General features: G+C 38.0%; 3 protein-coding genes across 4 annotated transcripts; 2 read left to right on the top strand and 1 right to left on the bottom strand.

The window, feature by feature from the left end:
* Positions 1-648: 648 nt before the first annotated feature.
* fgf8b (fibroblast growth factor 8 b) lies at positions 649-4,833 on the top strand. The gene is made up of 5 exons (XM_041984177.1): positions 649-1,331; positions 1,429-1,465; positions 2,128-2,308; positions 3,669-3,775; positions 4,029-4,833. Exons 1-5 carry the CDS (start codon positions 1,273-1,275, stop codon positions 4,323-4,325), a joined length of 681 nt encoding a protein of 226 aa, XP_041840111.1. The 5' UTR covers positions 649-1,272; the 3' UTR covers positions 4,326-4,833.
* A 1,741-nt stretch (positions 4,834-6,574) lies between these two features.
* Positions 6,575-9,295, bottom strand: dpcd (deleted in primary ciliary dyskinesia homolog (mouse)). Of its 2 annotated transcripts, none has more exons than XM_041984180.1 (6): positions 9,204-9,295; positions 8,138-8,218; positions 7,907-8,031; positions 7,673-7,806; positions 7,411-7,507; positions 6,575-7,001 (listed from the first exon to the last, which is right to left on the bottom strand). In XM_041984180.1, exons 1-6 carry the CDS (start codon positions 9,265-9,267, stop codon positions 6,897-6,899), a joined length of 606 nt encoding a protein of 201 aa, XP_041840114.1. In that variant the 5' UTR covers positions 9,268-9,295; the 3' UTR covers positions 6,575-6,896. The 2 variants fall into 2 exon arrangements, with proteins under 2 accessions (XP_041840114.1, XP_041840113.1); XM_041984179.1 differs by having other exon boundaries at positions 7,405-7,507.
* Positions 9,296-9,473: 178 nt separating this feature from the next.
* Positions 9,474-17,462, top strand: poll (polymerase (DNA directed), lambda). The gene is made up of 9 exons (XM_041984157.1): positions 9,474-9,561; positions 10,994-11,137; positions 11,310-11,604; positions 12,176-12,293; positions 12,370-12,711; positions 12,847-13,020; positions 15,757-15,885; positions 16,543-16,711; positions 16,798-17,462. Exons 2-9 carry the CDS (start codon positions 11,023-11,025, stop codon positions 17,157-17,159), a joined length of 1,704 nt encoding a protein of 567 aa, XP_041840091.1. The 5' UTR covers positions 9,474-9,561; positions 10,994-11,022; the 3' UTR covers positions 17,160-17,462.
* The last annotated feature ends 868 nt before the right edge of the window (positions 17,463-18,330 follow it).

An 18,330-nucleotide genomic window follows, 5' to 3' on the forward strand; every position in this document is an offset into this window, starting at 1 on the left:
GTTGGAAGAGTGATTGTGAGGGAAAGAGCGCTTGTATCCATGGCAAAGGCTTTAGATGTTATGTGAAAACCATTGTGTGTCATGTGTTCACATGGAATACATATTACTTACATATGTAGGATGAAAAAGCACATCGAGGTCTCTCCTGAGGGACCACCAAACAACCTCTAACCTGCAGTTAGGGAATAACTTAATGTAACTGTAGATTTTCTTAAGTACATGCCAAGGAATTTTTCCATGTGGACATTTCTGCTTGTAGAAAACAAAGTGTTCTGTTATTTTGCATGACCATACAGGAACCTTATGACATGGCGGAGATTAATGTAAGATTGTGCATAAATTTCTGGCGGTAGTTTAATATATTTGATGTATTTTTTTTTTATTTAACCTGTTTGTTAAAACACATACGGGCGAATTTCATCGTGATAATTTTTTATTTAATCTTTCATCTTAGCGGGTGTTTAATTCTGCATCCAATTTATTGATGACTGTAATGTTTACGGATTTACAAGCAGATAGTTGCAGGCTAAGCGTCTTAACAAGTGTTCAGTTTCATCTTGGCTCCAGCTTGAACGCTCCGCCTGCTCTTGACGAGGATATTGACTTTCCCGCAAGTTAAAGTATTTAAATGTAGAGGGGGACAGATGCTGTGTGGACTGGAGGCAACCGCAAGAAATACACGTGTGGGTGGACGCTGGAACTGTACAGTCTGCGCATACTGACAACTGTCGCAACATTATTCTAACTATTTAAAACAAACAGAGCCGCAACTTGTGAGATTCATCCATCATCATTCATTAGATCGCTTCACTTTTTTTTCTCAGGAAATCCGCACCTTACCAATGATGCGTAAAGTTCCGTGTGTAAAACATCCTCAGCGCCTCTCTGTCATAGCAAATCAAGAGTTTCTATTATAAAACGTCATTGCTGAATAGCTGGAGGTCACAATGGAGATTTGATGGAGGTGGTTTGGTGACGGCGACTCTACGGACTTTAATTTGGATTAGAACCGAAACTCCTTTAAATCTTCCGAACTATTCATTGCATCAGTTGAGTGGAGACCCGATCCCGTACCTGCACTGGGGCAACCAGGCTTTTTATTTATTTATTTATTTATTTTTCCCTTTTTCTTTATTTCTTTTTTTATTGATTTCTTAATTGTCATGGCAATCAATTTCCATGTGTAACGAAGAGGGATAAAATTGAGTTGAAATACCCTTCAGGAGCAACTTTATTTCCGGGGGCTTCCAGCACCGAATCAGTGGAGTATTCATGAAGCAATATTTGAACTATTACAAGATGAGGCTCAGAACATCGAGGTTAGGTTGTCTGTAAGTAAAGAACTGCAAACACAATGTTTGTACCCATATATATCTTTTTAAATGTAACAAGTGAGTAGAACTTATTTTTGTGTTGGTTTTGTTGCAGGTTACTTCAATTCACGGCGCTTTGCTTTTACGCACAGGTAACACACATTTTCGCTTCAAGAAGAAAAAAAAGAAATATATATTTTAAAAAAACACTTATCTTGCATAAAGTTCTAAAGGCTAATTAATCAAAGTTAAATTTAAAAGGCACCCAGGCACTTTGTTTGCAGTCCAGGGTCTGAACCTCTCCAACAGGCTGCAATAACAATGAAAACATTTTATTATGAGTGCTATGGCAATTGGCAACAATTCAAACATCTTGAGAAATGTTAAGCTGCAGCCTAAAAGGTAATTGTTAAAACACATGTGGATGGTTGAAATGAGTGGGGGTAAAAGAGAGAGAGAGAGAGAGAGAGAGGGAAAAAAAGAAGTCATGAAGGGGTGAAAGATCATCAGTGGTAAAAACAACCTATCCGAGTGAATCGTCATCCACGAGGGTCTTTGAAAGCATCTCCAAAAACAGGCCACCATAAATCAAAGAAAACAAAGCTAAGCTTTTTATTTTTATTTTATTTTTTTTTTACTAAATATGATGAAAGTAACTATAAACTGTTGTCCGGGCCTTGTTGGTTGTTTGACTGACAAGCTTTAGTCTCCTCGCGGCTGACATTCTCATCTGCAGGCGAGAAAAACCAAAGCAGCGCAGAATTTTCAGAAGTAATGTCATATTACGTGACATGTGTTTTCCATTGTCCGGCAGAACTCTGTGCAGTCTCCTCCTAATTTCAAGCACCATGTCACCGAGCAGAGCCTGCTGTCGGACCGGATGAGCCGCAGACTGACCCGAACCTACCAGCTGTACAGCCGAACCAGCGGGAAACATGTCCAGGTCCTGTCCAACAAGCGGGTCAACGCCAATGGAGACGACGGTGCAGTGCACGGTAGGAGGCAAATGACCCATGCATAAAGAAAAAGGAGGGCATAATTTGTGGTTAATTTATAGTAAATATGCAATAGATCATTTTATGTCCTGTAATTTACTTAGTAATAATTTTTGCTGAATGGAAAACTTTTTTTTTATGAAATATAATGTCTTGTTAAGTATCTCTTCTAAATAGAAGGCTCAACTAAGAGCCCACACATATTAATCTATTCAGCTACCTTTTTATTGTCTGAGATGAAGTTACTTTACTCCAGTTAAAAATCAATTATTTCCTACATTTCCCTGATTTCAGAAAAGTATCAAAAGCAAATCATATTAATTTTAAACACATGGGAATTGGGTAAATTCATTACAGCAGGAGAAATTATGTTTATGTGGCCAGATTAAGAAAAAAACTGTTTGAAACAAAAGAAACAGTGGCAGCTGTAAACATTGTTAATGGCATTGGTGCTGCCTTCATGGCCTTATGCAGATCGTTGATTTTACAAGTATCTTGCTGGTCTTTAGTTCTCAGTACCTGTTGCTCAGTGAGGAGATTTTTTCATCTGAACTTTAAGCAAGCAAAAACTGCCTTTCATTTAAAGGGAGCATAATTCTTAACATCCAAGGATGATTTTTGGTGTCTGCAGCCATCTTTCCACCACCATCCATCCACCTCTCAGTGCCTGCTGCCTGCCTCTTGGACACGGACTTTATGAGGAATTTTCATTGCTTTACAACTCAATGTATGACTCAATTTATAAGGCGTGGTGAAGTCAGCATCTTTACTTTATACCTTTTCCTCTCCATGCCTATCCTGTGTGCACTTTTGTCTTTTAAATCTCTTCGCCTAAACTCACATTCACAGAGAGAGACAGTCATGCACACTCTGGCTACACATCTTAAGTGGGTGTCACTCTTGTAACTGGCCCAATTCTGACCGTTGCTCTGTGCTTGTGGCTGTGTCTCTGACCGCAGTATTCTCACTCTCCTTTATCCCCAGTCTGAGCTGCATCACAGCACAGCATTTAACAGGCATTCAACAACAATCCCTCCGTCAAAATCACTATCATTTGATGCTATTTTGGAAGGGTTGAATGCTTTGTTAAAGGTGGCTGCCGGATCACAGGGGTTAAGTGGGAATTCATGTCCTCCTCATGACGTGTGTTGACTGGTCCTGATCATTTCAGGTCAATATAAAATTATTTATTGATGGCATGATCTGGTTCATTAGAATCTGGGCCACATAAAAAGAACATATTTGGAGAAAGAAGCGGAGAGCTCATTTGCATCTCATCTCAGCATCGTGATCTGCATGCCTACATCGTGTCTGATGTATCATCCCATTATTTTTTTCTGATTTGTTTTTGTCTGTGCAGCTAAACTGGAAGTGGAGACGGACTCTTTTGGAAGTCGTGTTCGTATTAAAGGGGCGAAGACAGGATATTACATATGTATGAACAAGAGGGGGAAGCTGATTGGCAAGGTAATCTGGAATTCATACATTTGTGGCTGCATACAAATGCAGTAACAACTTGGAAGTTTTTCTGTTTCTTGGAGTTGTTATTCCAGACTTGCAGCTTATGGCAACATATTTTTGAGACACATTTGAAACCAGAACAAATTAGAGATTTATCTGAGCAGCCCTCCTCTGGTTTAAAAGATTGTTTGACTTTGTTTACGCTTCCTGGAGATTGTCCAAAACATCTCAACTTCTCCCTACTTTTTTTCTTTCCCAGCGGAAAGGACGAGGCAAAGATTGCATCTTCACTGAGATTGTTCTGGAAAACAACTATACAGCACTCCAGAACGCCAAGTACGAGGGCTGGTACATGGCTTTCACACGCAAAGGTCGCCCCAGGAAGGCCTCCAAGACCAAGCAGCACCAGAGGGAGGCCCACTTCATGAAGCGTCTACCTAGGGGGCACTTGCTAAGTGAGAGGAGACCGTTTGATGTACTTCCTCTCCCTGTCCCCATGCAGCCTTTCAGCAAGCGGACTAAACATTCCCATCACCAGCGCTCGGGGGGACGCTAAGGACTGAAACCGCTGAGGGAGAACCGCAGATGGACAGCACAGAGGAACCACTTCAGGAGAAAGCATTTACTTGGAGGGAAATTTACTTGTACACCCAAGTGCCCATACAATTTTTGCCTCATTTGTGGACTTATTATGTAATTATTGGTACTGGATTGTATGTAAACTATCTAATCTGTTAGTTATTTCCAGTTCAGACAGCCTGTAGGAAAGACTTTCTTGTTATTAAATCAGGACATTTTAAATACTGGAGAGCTCAACAATAATGTCATGATTGAAAACCTGTGGTTAGAAGTTAGCCAGCTTAGCAACAAAGAATGTTAAGAAGAGAAATGAGTACAATGAAGCTAGACGTGGCAGCTATCTGTGGTTACAGCATGCCTCTCAGTTGACATGCTATCTTGCCTTTTGGAGGCCATTTTGGAGAATATATGTAACCTGTTTTGGTTTTTTTTTCTACATATATGAATATATTTTTACTGTAAAAATGTAAATGACATCAAATGATGGAAATATTTATTGTAGAGTGTATATTAAAACTACTAAAGAATCAGTTCTCAAGCTCTTTGGCTTCTCTCTTGTATGGTTGTTTTGGAATGGAAGGCTGGCGTGCAAAGACGACAGCCCCCCCAAAAATTTTGTTTTTTTTCTCATCGTCTTCTTCGAGCCGAAGACCCAGATAACTGAGGGGCAATATCTGTGACAGGCTTCAGAATTCAATGTGCTCAGCAAGTGAGACTTGGGCCTGAATGGCCCAAGCTATGCATTAAAAGCGATGAGGTCAGCCCACCATTTTGGCCCAAACAAAGGTTACCACCATGTAGTTGCATTTCTCACGATCGCACACCGTAACCCTCTGATCAAATGGGCCCTTTGTGGAACCTCATATAAAAGGGCATGTTATACAATAGTGGGTTCGAATAATAACACGAGGAGGGGTCAGTTATCAAAAAGAAGCCAGTCACACAGGGAGGGGTGAGGGGTTTGGAGGGGATGGTGGGGGTTTGGGGGAGAGGGAGCTGAGGGGTTGCAGAAAAAGCATCAGGGCCTGTGTGGCAAAATGTGGCATCGACTGAAAGAGGGGGAATGGCTGGGAAGAGGCATTCGGGAATGAAAGGGAAGCAGAAAAGAAACCCTCTTCCCAGAAGCAGTTGAGCATGACCGTCAGAGGCCAAATGACAGGGGAGGAGGAAGACCCTGAACAGAGGGTCCTGGCTGCTCTCACCAAGCATGAGCTGGATGTCCAATTTGTTGGTTGATGTTTGCTGTTGCAGGAATACATATTGACAACTGCTCAAGCTCAAGACTGTAATTATGAGAGACAATGGCCAACTTCAAGACTTTAGAGCATAGATTTTATATTTAATGCAACTTCTCAGCAGCAGAAAAGTTTTAACAATCAGAATCAGAAGCTCTTGGGAGAAAATCCCTGATCAAATGTGTATGAATGATTTTTTGTCACTTCACAATTCAGTGGGGGGGATCAACAAAACGGGAATGACGGGTTTAAAATGTTTTCTTGTATCTCGTCGTTCCATCTGGACGAAGACAAAGCACAATAGTGTGAGAGAGCTGTGGTTTTGTCTCTGCTTTTTGCACTTGCTCTCTGGGTTTGGACCAGCGGTAAAAAAATGCAAGGAATCACAAGCCTGAAACAATCTATATTTAAATGCCATTGTTTCGTTTAAGCGGCTCTCCTCTTTTTTTATCCACTGTTTAAGAATCTCTCACTCCACAGATTTTTTTTCTTTAATTAGAACAAAAAGTTTACCAACATCCCTTTTAGTATTCATTTAGTCTTGCCCTTCATACAGAGTATACACAAAGGTGAACATAAGCCAGATATGTCAGAAACTGGCTTTAAACCCACAAAGTAAATTAAAACAAAACTTTTTCCTTTTTTTCAGGGTCTTTAACATTTCAGCTGACCACCATGAAGTCAGAGTGACCCTCATAGTGAGGGGAAATGGTAAAACTAGAACCAGTGATGACTTTCAGGGTGGCCGACTACATGCAAGGAACATAAGGTTATTCATTTAACACAAATGGGATGTCTTCGTAACTGTGACCTCGGAACGAACAGGGATGAAGCATTGTGTGTTCTGAGTGTTTTACAAGGACATCAGTGAAAGGAAAGTGGTAGGGTATATGGGCTCACTCCCCCCACATACACAAACCCCCACCAAAAAAAAAAAAAAAAAAAAAAAAAAAAAAAACTTGATTACAAACACAAACAGATGCTGTTCTGGCAAAATGTATTAATTTATTTAATTTCTTCAAAATACATCATTTGAAAAGGAACAAACATTTATTAAGTTAAAAATTTAACTGAAAGATTTTAACATGCCTATGACATTACTTTATCAGTGTCTACATCTGGTGGAAATGACACATTTGAACATTAAAAATTCCAGTAAATGGAGAAATTAAACCAGGAACAAGGCACTTCCATCCCAATGATGGGATCCACTTTAGGAAAGTAAACAAGCGGCCACATTAATGGAAAATGATGCAGCTAGACTCTGCTTTAAACACGACTCAGTATTATTTCTTTTCTCTCCCAGTCTTGATTTACTGGGTTTTGCAGTCGACATCCCCTTCAGCGGTCCCCTTCAGTTTCTTCAGTTCCTTCAGTAACTCCTGCTCAAAGGTTAAGATCTCTTTGGGTTTCTTGTACTGGACAAGAAAGAAAAAAATTATTCACTTCACTGGATTTCTCAAACTTTTAAAAATGAAGAAAATAAATCAATAAATAAATGAAAAGTACTGATACATATAAGTTTAAACATAATTTGGAGTATCAATAAATTCTAAACATATTTTTATGTTTTGAATAAAACATTTCAGGTGCAATAATGATGAGTTTCAAAGTTTTCTTTAAATAAAAGCTAATTTTTCTTATACGTTTGTAATTATTCGTCTTAAACAAATGATGCAGTGTATGTCTCTGCATCCAAACCTTTAGGTTAGAACACAAATATATTATTCAACCTTCAATTTTTCTATTATAATATCCAAATCCGTAGTTTTTTGATGTACTAAGGTGTAATGAATTCGTTCTCCACTGTGTGAGACGTACACTGACAATTAAAGTGTTGTTGGCATGTGTGAAGCTGAGTGCTGAGCTGTCCAGGGGCAGCTGACTTCGATCGAGGTCAGGGATACTGAACTTCTTGTAATACCTGGGAAGACATTGGGAGAGTGTCACAGAATCATAATGCTGCTGCACCCCACAAATGTATTGTGAACAGTGCCATCTATAGGAAAGACATTGACATTGCATGCAACAAGTGTATGACAGAAATGAATAGATTGTCAGGAAAGGGTGGATTCTTATGCAAATGTACTTTTTATTTGACGTTTTTATGATGATGCATCTCTCAGGTGGCTCTACTAAAACACTGAAGACATCTTTGGGGTAAGGAAGGTTACGGATTCTCCACTGAAAGTTGATCTTTGTGTCTTTACGTACGAACACTGGCTGTGGAAACAAATTTTAAAAAGTATTCAGCTTTACAGAAACAGCCATTCAAATTAATTTCTAAGTCAGTTAAATAAATGAAAAAAAAAAAAAAACCCACATTGCAACAGTTTTCTTTGATCACATCAGAGTCCAAAGATGCAGTCGTACTGACAAGAGGCTCCCCAACTTCTACTTGCCAACAGCCTTGAACTCCAAGGGTGCTTTTATGGCGCCATTTTCGTACTGAAATATACAAAATACTTTAAATGACGCAAACTCATGTTGTTTATTGAACTGAAGATGTTAGTAGCTTCGTGCAGATGTGTGATATCAAAACTTTGATGCTTACCAATGAGCTCATCTGTCTTCAGGTCATACTCTTCTGCCATTTCTTTTCCATCTTTAAAGTGGTAGTGGATTTTCCTTTTACCTACAAGTGAAATTTGGAAACATATTAGAATGAAAGATCAGGAAGCAATGTGATTATTACTAGGAAAATAATATAGGAAATATGCTCTTTATTCAAGGTGAAAACTTGGACAAAGAATTTAAAAGCAAAACAACTGTTTGTAGTTGTGAGCAAGCAAAGCATGGAAAATAATTTATTACAGAAATATTTAGGCATTTAGATATATAGAATTTGCTACATGATGTACTGTATGCACAAACAAATATCCTCCATAATATTCTGCAAGTTTACCCTATGCACAAATATATGTTATTGCCCACCATCTTATACTTTAAGCTTGTGGTAAAAGCAATACAGAAATCCAGCCTGTAGAGAATTCAGTTTGTTTATTAATGGTTACATGAAAATGTGATTGCATGGAGGGAGATGGAACAACATGAGTGAAACGTTAGTGAGGAGTCGGCACTCTTCAGCTTGAAACTTACTCTGATTAATTTGTTTGTCAATGTTTGAGAAAATTAAATTTTATTGAGAACATCTAATGCACAGCACTGTGCAGTACCAACATCAGTTGTAGAAATATTGATAAAATGGTCACAATGTACTGTACTATTTTGTCTTGTCTGTAATATTTTTAACTGAGCAAAATATCACAATTTGCATTGCTTTAGATTAAGACAAAACAAAAACAACAAAGACGGTGAAAATACAGTACTTTCATATCGTTTTAGTCACGATATTGTCAAGATATTGAATAAATATATATGTAAACACATTTTGTGTTTTCGCATATTTGCGCTAAACCAAAGTGTGTTATACAAAGATCAGTCGGTCCACCAGATTGTTGCCTAGTAACACTTGCTATAAAGCTAGCTGTTGAGCTGAGGATGCTAACTACTTAACGTCAGCTGAATTAAACTAGCTTTGGTAAAATGAAAACAGTATATTTTTTCTTCATTATTATTATTATTGTTACTAAAATGAAACTTTTTTTAATTTCATTTACCGTCGTGAATTAACGCCGTTTTCTTTGACGATTTAACAATATCGATCCAGCTTTGCACAGCCATGTTTCCAAGTCCCTTAAGCCACTTCCGGGTTAATCTGTAACCACAGAAACCGAGTTTAATACACAAAGACACATTTATTTATTTGGATAAAATTTTATTACTATATATATGTATATATTTTACACACGACGTTAATATCTCTCTCTCTATATATATATATAAATAGGAAGTTATGTAGATACGATTTCAGGAAAACTCTATATACCCGATTCAAACGTTTTATTATGACCCGGAAGTGAAACATTTGAATTGAACGTGCGTCTGTGTTTTCTGTATGGTTTCACGACTACAGGGGTAAGAGCGAAGTGTTACAGTTTAAAGAATTTACAGCTGGAAAATGATTATTAGTTTAGGAAAATTTGAGTTGAAAAAAAGCTTTTATATTAGGTAAAATACATTACCTACAGAATAATTAAAGACTACTTGCGCTTTTATAATGTTAACTTAATCTTAATGTAGCTAGCTAGCAATGCATGTTAATAACAGTGAATAACAGGGATTGTACCTAACATCAAGTAACTTGTCACATATTCTTAATATTGGCATACTTGTTATTACAGTGGCGGTTCTTACAGAGCATTAAATTCCTAATCATTTGAGATATTTCCATACTTTTGGTAGCAGGAAATCAACCCAGTAATAAAAGATGTCAGGCAGGAATCGTTATCGTAATGATACAAAGTACGTCTGCTCCTGCTTTACTACAGGGAACAGCTGTCTTTAACTTGGGAATCTCGGTTTTGTTTTACGTTATAAAAAAAAACTCAATTTCCATTACAGAAGGAACTGTACAGTTTATTTATATGCACATCCCTCCTCCCCTAGCATTTCGTACTGTTATGGCCGCCCAGCCAGTCCTCCCTACTGATCCCATAGATTTACTTGGAAGAAAAGTGAATGTCTGTCGTTATAGGTTGAGGTGGTGAACTGGACTCTGACTCGAATGAATGTTTTATGTATTTAACATCCTAATTTTTATTAGTAAGAATAAAGTAGGGTTGCCATATTTTATGCTGAAAATTTTAGATATAGATGCCCAATAAAAGTAACATGCAATTCAGATCTGGTGAATTTGATTGCCTGAGAACACGTATAACTAAAAGGAGACCAATGAGTTCAGAGTAGTTGTCACACAAAGGTACACTACGAAGCCTTAAAGTCAACTCTGTAACAATACATTTAATATGTATCACACAGTAAAAATATTGTATAACATTAAGGTACTTATTGTGATGCTACAGTTTTTTTGTTATTTAAAAATATAAATATTGGAGCATTATAACATTTTTATTCCATAAATGAAAAACAAAAATATAGCCAGGTATTTGACTTATTCTTGTGAGAATATTCTTAAAATACTGAAAATTTGTAAGGTCTTTTAAAAAATTCAGCAGAAAACATTAATTTTTTTTATTATTACTATCTATGAATACGATTATAACGGGAGTTAACTAAGTACAGTTATTTTATTACAGTGTAGAGTTGCTACTTTATCATTAAATAGTAGTAACTTCCATCAGTAACTTCCATTAGATGCCATGGTGCATTGCATTGTGGGGCATGTAGTATTTAATGTGTAGTATTTAATTCAGTCAGTCTTCTGATTTGACTTACATCCCGAATCACCTTTCAAAGTAGCCCATAATGTGCTGTTATTATTTAGCTTATGCTCCAGATTTGTGGTTTTTTTTGTTTTAGAAAACTTTGATTCTCTTCTATGCCACAGGCCGCTGGCTCCTCTCATCTACGTACACAATGGAGCCTCGTCATGGGATTGTGAAAGCTTTCCCCAAAGTTAAAAGAGCCAAAGTGCTTCAGGGAAAGGATGCGCCCCCATTAAAGAAGAAACCTGGCGAATGTGTCGTCACAGGTTGTTATCTTCCTTTTTTGTGTGTGTATGCATTAATGTGAGAGCAAGTGAAATAGCTTTTTGCAAGTGCAACTATATTTAAGTACAATAGATTAAGAGAGAAAAATTCTTTGAGATTGCTAGAATCAGTGCAACATAATTATTTGCAGATTGTAACCTCCTCCCCCTTCAGAAAACACTTTCAGTGACGTCACAGTGTACCTTCTGCCTGCTGGAATTGGAAATGCCAGATGCCAGATCTTCCAAAAACAGATCCAGCAGAAAGGAGGGAGGATTGAGAGTTCACTGTGTCCAGGTGTCACTCACGTAGTTGTGGATGACGGCATGGACAGTGACCGGGCTCTGCGCTTGCTGAAAGTGGATTGCATGCCCTCTGGTGTCCAGCTCGTGAAATGCACTTGGCTGAGCTTGTGCATCAGTGAGAAGAACCTTGTGGATGTGAACAGTTACAGCCTTTTACCCAAGAGGTATGTGATCTTATAGTAATATTTCAGAATAATAATCCTTAAAACTTTACTAGATTGCCTGCACCCCTGAGCACTTTCGGTTATATTATCTACAATTTCTCAGGAGCAATAGTGTGGGGTAAATCTGATAGATAACTTACCTTCTATCAGCTTAACCAAGTTTTCCAGGCATTTATATCCTGTTCATGAGGTTACAATCCAGCAGCAAAATGTAGTTACTCTGAGATTCTTTATGGTAAATCAACAATGAGTGGTCCAGGATAAAACTGTCCTGAGAAAAGAATGACTACTGACTTAAAAGGGTTGAGTTTCTACATACAATTTTATATATATTTTTTAAGTAGGCAGACTAAACGTAGAGAAATAAAAAGCCTTAGAGTTTAAAGGGTTAATGTCTGGAGGCTATTGTCACCAGTGATGATGGTTTTAATGTCTCACCTTCACACACAAACCAAGACAGTCATTAGTAAAACCGCATTAGCTTGTCAGTGATACATCATTTTTATGGTAGATAAATAAAATTCTAACAAATAGTTAATTTAATAGTATTTTTAATGTGCTCTTCATCAAGGGACTCAGCAGCAAAGTGTGAGAATACAAAAGAGGAATCAACAAAAATCAAACCTACTGCTGAAGCTACTGTAAAGCCAGTGACTCATGAACCCAAGCAAGAGGAAACCTTGGAAACGGTAGGTTTTCATGCTGTTACTGCTTCCTTATTTGGATTATTAAAGAATTTAGGCAAGACTGAAATCTTTCATCCAGAAAACTCTAGACAGCAAGGAAGACATTCGTGGAGAAGAAGACGGTGTCTCTCAGAGTGACCTTGAAGCTCTCATCACTGGCCAGCACCCCAAAGAGGAGGCTCCCAGCTCCACCCTAAACCCCGGTCCAGATTCGGCTGCTGCTCAAAAACCACTCTCAGGGAAGTGGGTCTGTGCCCAGTCTTCTCAGTCCAAAAGTAATAACTTCAACAAGCACATCACAGACAAGCTTGAAGTACTGGCCAAAGCCTACACACATCAGGGGGACAAGTGGAGGGCGCTTGGCTACTCCAAGGCTGTCAACGCTCTGAAGAGCTACCACAAGCCTGTGACGTCATATCAGGTAACCAAATTCAGAAGCTGTAATTGTAATGTTTGGAGTGCAGATAATGTGTGCGATTGGTTGAACATCTGTTATGGTAGAGGGATTGTATAGCTAGTACTCTTTCTAAAACACCATCTTTTCTTTTGGCCTTAGGAAGCCTGTCAGATCCCAGGAATAGGAAAACGCATGGCTGACAAAATTGAGGAGATAATGGAGAGTGGGCACTTGCGGAAGCTGGATTACATTGGGGAGGCTGTGCCAGTATTGGAGCTTTTCACCAACATCTGGGGAGCTGGAGCAAAGACTGCTCAACTTTGGTACCAGCAGGTGAGAGATAATAGAAAGTCATTCTGGACCAGAGGATAAATGAGCGAAGCATATACTTGTTGCTCCAGTATTATTTCTGTTGTGGTGGTAATGATACTGTTGGTAAAACCACAGATATGTTTGATGTCTCTTAAAACAGTGTTATCAATGCACTGATTTATTTATTTTATTTCTTTACATTTTTTTTTATAAATTATGTTTTCAATTGTTACCATGTTGGGATATTTCTCGTCTCCACGCTTCTATAAATCAGGCGTCTTTTCCAGACATTCATAGTGTTCAGACCTCAGTCATAATGAATATATAAATGCAGTCCATCAGTTGAACTTTGCATTAGCATTCAAGCTTTTTTAGCTTGTGTGTCAGTGATCATGGGTGCATTAACTTTTGTTGTACTGAGTGTCAACATTAGGAAGGAGCGGGAAGGCATTTTCAATATAGTTCTTTTAAACTGATTTTACTTTGATTTCTCAGGCGAGAAATATGTCATTAAAAAGTAACTGACAAGTTTGTAATCATCTTACATTACATAAGGTGCTTTCACACCAGCACCTTAAAATGTCGACCCAAGACCGCTAGGATTTAATGCAGCTCCACATTTTGCTTTTATGTGGTAGATAAAGAAGTTGTCCTGCATAAACTATCTGATGAGAATGTTTTCTACTTCACTGTTTGTTTATGTTCTTCTACCATAATATCTGATGAAGCATTGCCTCTGGTAAGGAGGGGAATACGTTATTTAAAAGGTGCAGTACGTCGATGAGGTATGAAAAAAAACTCGGGCTGAAATAAGCACCCTTGCCATGAAAAGCACCCTCTCAGTTAGAAATAGAGGGAGGTGCATATATCCCTCTGAGCCCACCATTATTTACTTTTGAGAGTACACTTAGAACATAATCATTAATAAATAATGTTGTGGGTTTGGTGGCTGTAGCTCATTTCCAGCCAGAAATAGTAAGACATAACGCTCACCCTGGCTTCTAATGTGTATCTACCATCTAAAGAAAAAAAAGTAGTTCTGTGTGGACAGATTAATGTTGTTCATTGCCAATGATGTTGACTTATGTGCTTGATTTGTGCCAAGAAATGAGCAATTTCCAAAACATGTAACATTAAAAGAGATTTCCAGAACAAACACCAAAGAACAAAGCTGAACATAAGCAGAAAAAAAAAAAAAAATCAGAGGGTGTTCAGAACTTCTGTGGAAAGCTGAGAAGCGCCAACATTCTTCAAAGAAATGGAAAGAAAAGTCCTAAACTCAACTAATGCTGGAGGTTTAGAGGCAACATGGGTAAATGTAAGGCCATTCACAAACAGAGAATACACAAAATATCATTCATTAAAATACTGGAACATCTATCCTTTGACTTAAAAAAAAAAAAAGATATAACAGATATCACAATTCAGCAAACCCATGTATCTCCAGGAGACATAATCATTTGTGATGAGTCGAGCGTTATGACGATGTTCAGTACCGCTGCACAGCTCTTTGTACTCTGAAGGTTCAAACATTTGGCTTTTTTCTTTTTTGTCATGACACATAAAAAGCAATAAAATGTTAACAGTTTTGTTTGTTGTAAGTCATTTTTACGAGTCAAATAGGTTTTACATCTCTAAACTATGTCTATTTGGCGAGACAGGTGATAAATATGGCTCCTTTTTGTATAGAACATTTCATGTACAAGACAATTGAAAGTGCTTTACATAAAACATTAAAAGTATTACATATGGTGCAAAGAAAGCATTAAAAAGCAATAAAGGCAGCAACAAATGGCAAAAACCACAATAATATCATAAATTACATTAAAGTGATTAAAAGCAAGATAAGTTTAAAAATTAGTGTGCAGAATTCATGCATAGACACACGAGAAAAGAAATGTTTTTAACCTGGATTTAAGAGTTTCTACATTTGATGAAAGTTTAATCTCCACTAGCAGTTTGTTCCATTTGTTTGCAGCATAACAGCTAAATGCTGCTTCTCCATGTTTAGTCTGGACTCTGGTCTGGACTAGTTGACCAGAGTCTTTGGATCTAAGAGCCCTGCTAGGTTTATATTCTCTGAACATATCACAGATGTATTCTGGGCCTGAACCGTTTTGGGATTTATAAACAATCAGAAGGGTTTTAAAATCTATTATGAGACTGACTGGAAACCAGTGTAAAGATTTTAAAACTGGTGTGATGTGTTCAGATCTCTTAGTCCTGGTTAAAACTCTTAACAGCTGCATCTGGATGAGCTGCAGATGTTTAATGCTCTTTTTAGGAAGTCCTGTTAAAAGACCATTACAGTAATCCAGCCTACTGGAGATGGATGCATGGATGGGTTTCTCTTGGTCTTTCTGGGAGACTAAACTTTTAATTCTGTTGAGGTTTTATTTATAAATGTTGCAGACCCCTGCTCTTAGGAAATTTCACCATTTTTTCTTTTTTTTAAGTCAATACAAGCAGGCTGGAAATGTTTATTATTGTTAGGTCCTTAAATGTCGTGAAGATAAAAAAAAAGAAGAAAAAAGTTCATGAAGATCACAGACCCATTTGAAATTTGCTCAACTCTCAAATTATGATTCAGTTTAGTGACCTGAAAATTTTAAGGAACTTTATACAATGGCTTTCTTTTAATTAGTAGATTTTTCATCAATAATTTCCTCCAGTGTATATAATCCTCCTTGCATACTTGATATCTACTTAAGGGACGTTTATAAAACATTGTCACTGAAAATGTAACCTTCCTATCAGGGATTTCGCACTTTGGAGGACGTTCGCACAAAAGCCCACCTGAGCAGCACTCAGAAAATAGGACTGAAGCACTACGAGGACTTTTTGGACCGGATGCCCAGGGAAGAAGCCCAAGCTATAGAGAAAGTGGTAATGAATCTTTATTTGTAAGACCACAAGCTTTTATTATTCTGTTATGTTGACTGAAATATCTTTGCTTCTATCATCACATCAAGCCAAGTTTACTTTGACTTGAGATGATTTTCCCCGTAGACCTTCAGCAATTTGGAAACTGAGGCCCTAAAATAGGGAAAAGTTTGAGTCAGCGTTCCCTGACAGCACGATAATGGGAAAAACAGACATCTCAAAGGGGGAAAGTAAATCCTTTAACTTGCTACATCTTAACTGAGCCAGATACCTGTTCATTTCAGAGTCAAGTATGTTAGTTATTTTCTTATTGTAGTATTCATCTCCTCTTTTTCCTTTAAAACTGCCAGATGGAGATTGCACATGATATAGATGACAAAAGCATGTGTGCATCCTCAGCTTTGTCAAAAATAATTAGTTTTACAAGAATACCTTCCAGCATTTGGCTGGGAACAGATAAAAGCTTGTTCGTTTGAGGAGGAACGCGAAAGGAAAAGTTATAAAGGGAGAACAGTGCTTTTGAGTCCTGCTAGCAAGAGATGGGATGTTTTTAACTGAAAAAGAGTGTGTTGCTGTGTTTTAATAGATGTGTTCTTTTGTGTTTTATGTTTCCAGTAACTGAGAAAATTTGGCAGGTTTTCCTTCTGCTTTTTAATGCAGGTGAGGGATGCTACACTAACCATAGACCCAGGCCTTGTGGCCATGGCGTGCGGCTCCTACCGTCGGGGAAAAGCTACGTGTGGAGATGTTGACGTGCTTATATCTCACCCTGATGGCAAATCTCACAAGGGGGTTTTCAGCAAAGTCTTACAGATCCTCCGTGACAGCAGTAAGCTCCAACTTTTCAGCAGAAAATAATTTTATTTTTGTGTATTTTCCCTCAGAGTTTAACAAAATAAACCATTCATTTCCAAGGTTTTTTGACAGATGACCTGGTGAGTCACGAAGAGAACGGAGAGCAAAAGAAATACTTGGGTGTGTGCCGTTTGCCAGGGCCGAACCACCGCCACCGCAGGCTGGACATCATTGTAGTGCCTTACGACGAGTTTGCATGTTCGCTCATGTATTTCACTGGGTCAGCGCACTTCAATCGCTCAATGAGAGCTCTTGCAAAGACAAAACATATGAGTTTGTCAGAGCACTCACTGAACAAAGATGTGGTACGTCAAGGTAGCCTTAAGGTTCATAGTGGCACTCCACTTCCCACACTGACAGAGAAGGATGTTTTTAACCTTTTAGGGATACCGTACAGAGAGCCTCCTGAAAGGGACTGGTGAAGATTTGCAAATCACAATATGTCTGATTTTAAAGAAAAATCATGTTGGAGATGAATGATGAAATTGGAATTATACCCAAATAACCACATGAATTTTAACTGGTCTTCTGATCATGTAAGAACTGTTTTTGACTTGAATCCTTAAGTGATATTTAGAAATTTAAATGACCTTACCTTAAATTTAAGGAAGTTAGGCAGTGTGCACCTTTTAAACTTCTCTTGCAACCACCAGTTCTTTACAGAAAGAACACTTTTAAATCAGAACAATATTTCCAAAATGTATTAAACTGTCTTTTGATTGTGATATGTTTGTTGTTGTCTTTGTCATTTATCTATACAAACAAACAGAGTGTATGCAAATCATTGTGTGTAAATTCTGCGTGGGCTGTTGTGAAATAGATGCCAGTTGGGTTGCTGCATGTATTTGCTAAGACGCTCACGTAAGATTTTTAAACCTGATCCAGTTAAGTTTAAAGTCTTAAAGTCTTAAAGTCAGGTTTATTTGTCAATTTCTTCACATGCCCATAACATACAAAGGAATCGAAATTACGTTTCTCACTGTCCCATGCGTATACAGGTATACAGTTTAAATAAAAATGTGAAATTCCATCATACATGAAAAACTAGCAGTGAAATTTTCATCCTTTAAATTTAGCAGGGGAAATTTTACAGTATCTGCAGTGATTCAATTTAGAAGTAAACCATTGTGAAGACATTTTAATAATGGGAGGATGTTTGGTGCATTAATTTTATTTTTTTTTACCTTTTGATGAAAGATGATTACTAACTTGCTTACTTTTTCTTAGAACTTCAAACTCAGCTTTCTGTCTGAGTTAGGTAGAAGTTCAGCTTGCAGTAACTATACAGTAGTTTAGAGACACGATGAGTAGAAATTTCATGGCCTTTGGTACAGCTTATGTGTAACACTCGACAGGGATTCCCATCCCAAAAAAGGGCACCACTAAGGTCCTGAATGACCAGGGCAACCCAGAAACCCAGGGCATCAGCAGCAATCCCGGAGCATGAACCCAAGTCACCCCAGCACGAAGACTACCCCGGACACACCCGGAGGTTGGCAGAGGCCAGCACCCACCCCAATGCTCCAACCGCACACCCCAGGAACCAGGGCACCTTTGACCACTCTGCTGAGAAACTTTCTACATGTTTCTTTC

This window comes from Melanotaenia boesemani, chromosome 4 (assembly GCF_017639745.1).
Source record: "Melanotaenia boesemani isolate fMelBoe1 chromosome 4, fMelBoe1.pri, whole genome shotgun sequence".
Taxonomy (NCBI): Eukaryota; Metazoa; Chordata; class Actinopteri; order Atheriniformes; family Melanotaeniidae; genus Melanotaenia; species Melanotaenia boesemani.

Excerpts from the sequence above, each read along its gene's own strand:
- poll (XM_041984157.1), top strand. The coding sequence starts at position 11,023 with ATGGAGCCTCGTCATGGGATTGTGAAAGCTTTCCCCAAAGTTAAAAGA. Across the intron at positions 13,021-15,756 it reads CTCAACTTTGGTACCAGCAG|GGATTTCGCACTTTGGAGGA; the intron begins GTGAGAGATAAT and ends CCTTCCTATCAG. Across the intron at positions 15,886-16,542 it reads CCCAAGCTATAGAGAAAGTG|GTGAGGGATGCTACACTAAC; the intron begins GTAATGAATCTT and ends TTTTTAATGCAG.
- fgf8b (XM_041984177.1), top strand. The coding sequence starts at position 1,273 with ATGAAGCAATATTTGAACTATTACAAGATGAGGCTCAGAACATCGAGG. Across the intron at positions 1,466-2,127 it reads CGCTTTGCTTTTACGCACAG|AACTCTGTGCAGTCTCCTCC; the intron begins GTAACACACATT and ends ATTGTCCGGCAG. Across the intron at positions 2,309-3,668 it reads AGACGACGGTGCAGTGCACG|CTAAACTGGAAGTGGAGACG; the intron begins GTAGGAGGCAAA and ends TTGTCTGTGCAG.
- dpcd (XM_041984179.1), bottom strand. The coding sequence starts at position 9,267 with ATGGCTGTGCAAAGCTGGATCGATATTGTTAAATCGTCAAAGAAAACG. Across the intron at positions 7,807-7,906 it reads TCAAAGAAAACTGTTGCAAT|CCAGTGTTCGTACGTAAAGA; the intron begins GTGGGTTTTTTT and ends TTGTTTCCACAG. Across the intron at positions 7,002-7,404 it reads ACAACACTTTAATTGTCAGT|TACAAGAAACCCAAAGAGAT; the intron begins GTACGTCTCACA and ends TTTCTTGTCCAG.